The sequence below is a fragment of the Eurytemora carolleeae genome, unplaced genomic scaffold (assembly GCF_000591075.1).
Source record: "Eurytemora carolleeae unplaced genomic scaffold, Eaff_2.0 scaffold210, whole genome shotgun sequence".
NCBI lineage: Eukaryota > Metazoa > Arthropoda > Copepoda > Calanoida > Temoridae > Eurytemora > Eurytemora carolleeae.
Window position 1 is genome coordinate 234,720 of NW_019396102.1, and position 6,352 is coordinate 241,071.

At 30.4% G+C, this 6,352-nt stretch overlaps 1 protein-coding gene across 1 annotated transcript; it reads left to right on the forward strand.

Annotated features, from left to right (window-relative positions):
• Window positions 1–1,460: 1,460 nt before the first annotated feature.
• LOC111694996 (uncharacterized) lies at window positions 1,461–4,392 on the forward strand. The gene is made up of 7 exons (XM_023464116.1): window positions 1,461–1,901; window positions 2,849–2,922; window positions 3,054–3,164; window positions 3,417–3,529; window positions 3,793–3,842; window positions 4,045–4,142; window positions 4,243–4,392. The coding sequence occupies exons 1-7, from the start codon at window positions 1,727–1,729 to the stop codon at window positions 4,375–4,377; spliced, it is 756 nt and encodes a 251-aa protein (XP_023319884.1). The 5' UTR covers window positions 1,461–1,726; the 3' UTR covers window positions 4,378–4,392.
• Window positions 4,393–6,352: the final 1,960 nt, after the last annotated feature.

Below are 6,352 nucleotides of genomic sequence, written 5' to 3' on the forward strand. Positions count from 1 at the left end.
GAATTCTCTGTTATTCTGAATTCTCTGTTATTCTGAATTCTCTTGGTTTCTGAATTCTCTATTATTCTGAATTCTCTACTATTCTGAACTCTCTTGTAGTCTAAATTCTCTTGTTTCCTGAATTCTCTTGTTTTCTGAATTCTCTTGTATTCTGAATTCTCTTGTATTCTAAATTCTCTTGTTTTCTAAATTTTCTTGTATTTTGAATTCTCTTGTTTCCTGAATTCTCTTGTGTTCTGAATTCTTTTGTATTTTGAATTCTCTTGTTTTATGAATTTTCTTGTTTTCTGAATATTCTTGTTTTCTAAACTCTCTTGTTTTCTGAATTCTCTTGTTTCCTGAATTCTCTTGTATTCTGAATTCTCTTGTTTTATGGATTCTCTTGTTTTCTGATTTCTCCTGTATTCTGAATTCTCTTGTTTTCTGAATTCTCTTGTTTTCTGAATTCTCTTGTATTCTTAATTCTCTTGTTTTCTAAATTCTTTTTTTTTGTATGCTGAATTCTCTTGTTTTCTGAATTCTCTTGTACTCTTAATTCTGTTTTATTCTGAATTCTCTTGTATTCTTAATTCTCTTTTATTCTGAATTCTCTTCTATTCTGTATTCTCTTGTTTTCTGAATTCTCTTGTATCCTGAATTCTCTTGTATTCTGAATTCTCTTTTTTTCTGAATTTTCTTGTATTCTTAATTCTCTTGTTTTTTTAATTCTCTTGTATCCTGAATTATCTTGTATTCTGAATTCACTTGTTTTCTGAATTTTCTTGTATTCTGAAATCTCTTGTTTTTCAATTTTTCCTTAGACAGGACATTATTAATGTATGAGTAATGTATAATAGTGCTTTATAGTTTTTCGTTTAAAATAATGAAAATCGGATAAATCAAGTTTAAAAATTTAAAAAATTTGTGTTTTAGAGGTATTTAATTTTGTAAAAAAATTTAAATTTTTGAAAAGGCCACATCATATAAGGGGTGGAGGCGGACAACTGTAAGGGGATGCACTGCTAGCTGTATGCATTACATAGTCCGACCGTTCGGCGTTCACCGTATATTTAGTTTTGGCCTGGCGATCACTCAGTTGAATTGAACAGTTCTCCCAGTTTGCAGGACTATGAGATAAAGCACCGGTGAATAGTGTGAAAATATTTAAGATGTATACAATTAGGGGGAAGAGTAGATGGCAAGGAGAGGAGAAGTGGTTTTTAATCATTATCAGATATCTCTAAAAAATTAAAATATCAAAATTTTAAAATTTTTAATTTGTATCATCATTTAAAAACAATAGAAACTGCGTTTTGTTTTGCTTAATCAAAGGGACTGTAAGCGTATTGACAAGTGACCCTCTTTGCAAGTGTGTCAATGCCCGATTCACAACGATACCCTTAAAAGCTTCCAAGTGACCCTCCATGCAAAGATGACACTGCCCGATTCACAACGGTACCCTTAAAAGCTTTGCCTGATCAAGTATGAATTAGATATCGAAGTTTTTTGTTTGTTTAAATGTTTATTTCTACTTTTGGGGCTTCACTGCACGAGTGACTTGCGCATTTCTTAATCGATGGAGAGTTTATCTAAATTAAACTTAACTCTCAAGGATAGCGCTGTGAATCAGGCATTGCCATCTTTGCATGAATTGGGTGGCTTGAAATCACGCTTAAAGTTCTTTAAATCTGAAAAACTTTTTTTACATATCAGGACATCAATCATATTTTCTCTCTATAGATAAATCATGAATATAACAGAGTTTAGAAAGCTGAAAAGGCGCCAATATCAGGCTTCATGGCAATGGGCAAAGAGAAGAAAAATGATATCGCAAAGAAAGGGTTCCTGCATCAGTCTTGATGAAACAGATTCAGTTGACCTAGCTAATCAGGTGGCAGCGTCACCTTCAAATAACTCTCAAAGTAAGATTGCAATTACAGGAACTGCCATGGTGTAAATTGATTGACCTTTCATTTAATTTAACCTAAATCACCACAAGGGAACCCTTTAAAGGAAGTGACCGGCAATGTATAGAAGTAATTATTAAATAACGACGTCAAAAAATGTAAAAATAGTTCTACAGTAAATTAATTACATGTTGAGGAACATATTTCTTAATAGAAATTTTCTCAAAATCAATTATTTCTTTTTCATCATTATATTGAATTTTTTTATTCTTTTTGAATTTGTTCCCAGATTTCTACAAACTCTTCGAATGTTGTCTTTTCGCTAAAATTTCCAGGAAATCTACAGGAAATGTTTGTGAACAATGAGACATTACAGAAACAAATAACTGAATAAGATGACTTATTTTCGATGATAACAGTAAAGGTTTATTTTCTCAACCTGTTTCTAAACAACTAATTAGTTTACTGTAGAATTTTGACTTTTCGTCGCCGTTGTTGAGTAATTTTTTAAAAACCGATTCACGAACTCATTTCTTAAAAATTAACAATCTGTGAAGATTTGAAAGTTCTCCACAATACTACATTCTTAATTCAACTACCATACCTTGCCGGTCACTCCCTTTAACCCTTTCACAGGCCAATAATTTGAGATATTTTTCTATTTTCAAATTGTAACTTTTTCCTCCATTGTTCATGAAGCAGAAATCTGCAAGTAACTTTATACAGAAACAATGATTAAAAATAATCAATTTTTAAGAGAAATTAATGGATATATCATGCATGCATGATAATATAGACCTGTTAAGAGAATCTTTCATTGATCTAAAAAAGGAAATGAGTTATGTTAGATCAAATAATCTAAGTTTAAAATATCATAAGTTTTCACCATGACGTTTCATAGATATCGCAAATACTCTGTTCCTTTGAATTTGATAATTTTAGTAATACAAAAATTATTTTAGGTCAAAAGTTGGATGAATTATTCCAAACAGTGAATCGGTTGGAAAGAAAAATCGACCAACATCTAGCGAAAAAGGTCAGATTTATACAATAATTATTTGAATAGTTATTAACCTACGTCCTACCTACACCGTACACGGCCCCCAAAATATGGAAATTTAAATTTATTCAGTCTTCAGATAGGTGCATAAACCTTAAATAATTTAGATAATCCATGGTACCTTTGATGAGGAAACCTTTCTAAAGAAAATGAGGTCGTTAGAAGACCTGGACTCATTAAACTCTAAACTGAACCAAGCAAACTTCATGCAACGAGCGGTAAATCTTCATTATTTTCATTGTCTGTGTAAATCAGTTTGTGTAAACTAGGTTGTAAGTTTTATGAACTTTTCTTTGTAACTATAAATCAATTTTGTTTATAAATATTTATTGATCTAAACAAACTTCTCAGAATCTTTGTCAATTTTTTAAAAGTCCTAAGACCAGTAGTTCTTGGCGTTAAATGTTTTAACTTGGATGCTAATAAAATTGTGTTAGAAAAGTTGGGTAGGAAACATAGTATTTTTACAGGTAGAAATAGTATCATCAGAGGGGATGGACACAATTCAAGGAACAATTCGTTCCATAATGCGAAGACTTGGAAGTAGAGAATTATGGTCTTCGATTTCATACAGAGGAATCAGGCAAAGTTGATAAAAATAAATATGGAACTCTTTAAAGTTAGATCCAAAGTAAAAAAAGAACTCTTGACCTTAATTAAGTTTAGTTAATTAAGTTGTTCGCTTAAAGATCAAAAAAACATTTTTCTTCTTCCGTTTAAATTCATATTTTCTTTAACGGCAAATGCATAATCCACTTTTATATTTTTAGCTTTTTTAGATTTGCAAAAAAATGATAAAAATTTGAAAAAAATATTTCAGTCTTGTTTTTCAATTTATGAAATCAGGGGAAAAGTAGCCCTTCTGACATACCAGAATATCCCCAAATTGATCAAAAGTAAGTATTGAAAAAAATAAAAGATTTTTATATAAAATGATTGGGTGTTATTAAATAATAATTTTACTGAAAGAGATTATTTATATTTATTATTTAAACCTTTGACTGATCAAGAATTAATTAGAAATCAATTTTATCACTCTTTAAATGGTGGGCACTTAAAATTACATCTACAATCCCTTTACTTAAAACACTATTTTAGGTGCTACAAGGCTAGTGCACCCAGGAGCATTAACCTGTAAGATAAAGACTGGCATTATGGAGGTCCTGAAGCTTGAGGCTAAGGCTAGTAAGAGTCAGGTGTGTCTCTTCTCTCAAAATAGAAGGATTGTTAAGATTAAACCAATTTCAACATGTTTAAACGATGAATGAAATTTAATTATGTTTATTATTTATTTAGTACACACCGGTCAGAATGCCCTGTCCCCTGGACTCAGATGAGGAGTGCAACATCACGGTGAACAGCAAGAAACAGAGAACAACATCAGCAGAGGAGGATAAAACAGAAAGTGATGAAGCCGAGGAAGAGAAATAAATATTTTTCTCATAATTTTTTCTTCAGACTTTCTAACTTTCTACTCCACCTCACTCTTAGCCTTCTTTCCTTATTTCCCGCCCCCCTTCTCATCATCCTGATGGCTTCACCCCCCCCCCCCCCCCCCNTAAATGACATTTTTAAAATTGTTTAGAGTTGCTGTTTTTCTTCAGAATAGATAAATATGAAACTAAGAAAAATCCAAAATATTTTAATTTTTTTGGCCATTAATTCCCGTGCCGCCAGAAAAAAAAACGTGACTTGGTCATATTTGGACATTTTGTTTTTCAGAGTGAACATTCTTGCCAAATCCTTAGTTTTTAAATTGATGTTTTATATCATTTTGGAAATCCCAAGTACTGTTCTAAAAGACATTAATTAAAAATTGGATTGTTTGAAAATTTATCAATTTATCAAGTTGCCAAGGTGGTGGTCTTGAGTTGTTAGTACTTAGCAAAAAAATTTCAATTTTGCCGCTAAATTTGCGAATAAATTGACGAAATTTCAAATAACGCGATTTTTTACAACTTTGTCTTCTAGAACAAGCATTTGGGATTTTCAAAATGATATAAACCTTATTTTAAGTTTAAAATCGAGGATTCAGCTTAAATGTTATTACTCAAATTAAAAAATGGCCAAATCACGTTTTTTTCTGACGGCCTGAGAAATAATGGTCAAAAAAATAATATATTTTGGTTTTTTCTTAGATGTTTTGCAAATTTTTTTCATGTTATGCTTTTCTATAATATCACATGTAATCAATAAAGTATTTTAGTAGAAATTTGTATTACTTAATTTAAACATTTGTCATGCCCCATTTTTTCTTACACAAAAAGTATAAAAAAGTAAAATTTCTTTTTTTGGTGAACATTTTCTCCAGAATTCTCCATATGGAAAAAATTTGGTTGTGATTAACAATAGGAAATATCATATTATTTTTGAGAAAAAGTTCGAGAATTAATTCTCGGGAAAATATTCACCGATTTTAAACCAGAATACAACTTACTTTTTCTCCTTGAGGCAGTAATGGAACTATATAACTAAGAGAAAAAAACCTAGAAAAAAACTAGAAGAAAAAAGAACGGAAAAAGGCAGTGAAACTTTGGGGGTTAAATTCTCGTACATTTTATGCCCAGTAAATTTGGGGAAACACTGGAGTTTATTCTCCAATTGGGGAGACATTTCGGGAAATTCAGGAGAATAGTAGGAGTAAAAAAGAACGAAGAAAAATGTTCGAAGATAAAAATTATGCAAAGTGTGAGTAAAATTCTCCAAACATTTGCTCCTAGTAAATCCAGAGAAAATATTAAGAAAGATAGGAGAAAAAAACGTCGAAAAAACTAGAAGAAAAAATATCAGAAAAATGCAGTGGAATTTTTGGGGTTAAATTCTCGTACATTTTATGCCTAGTAAATTTGGGGAAACACTGGAGTTTATTCTCCAATTGGGGAGACATTTGGTGAAATTCAGGAGATAAGTTGGAGTAAAAAAGAACGAAGAAAAATGTTCGAAGAAAACTTTATAAGAAGTTTGAGTAAAATTCTCCAAATATTTTCTCCGAGTGAATCTATGAGAAAATATTAAGAAAGATAGGAGAAAAAAACGTCGAAAAAAACAGAAGAAAAAATAACGAGAAAAGGTGTATATCTGTATATCTGTATATCTGTATATCTGTATATCTGTATATCTTTATATCTGTATATATGTATATGTGTATATCTGTATATTTGTATATCTGTATATCTTTATATCTGTATATCTGTATATCTTTATATCTGTATATATGTATATATGTATATCTGTATATTTGTATATCTGTATATCTGTATACCTGTATATCTATATATCTGTACATTGGTATATATGTATATCTGTATATATGTATATCTGTATATCTGTATATATGTATATCTGGAAATGTGCTGAATTCCCGTAATTTTCTTCATTGTTTCTTCTGCGTAATTCTATCAGTCAC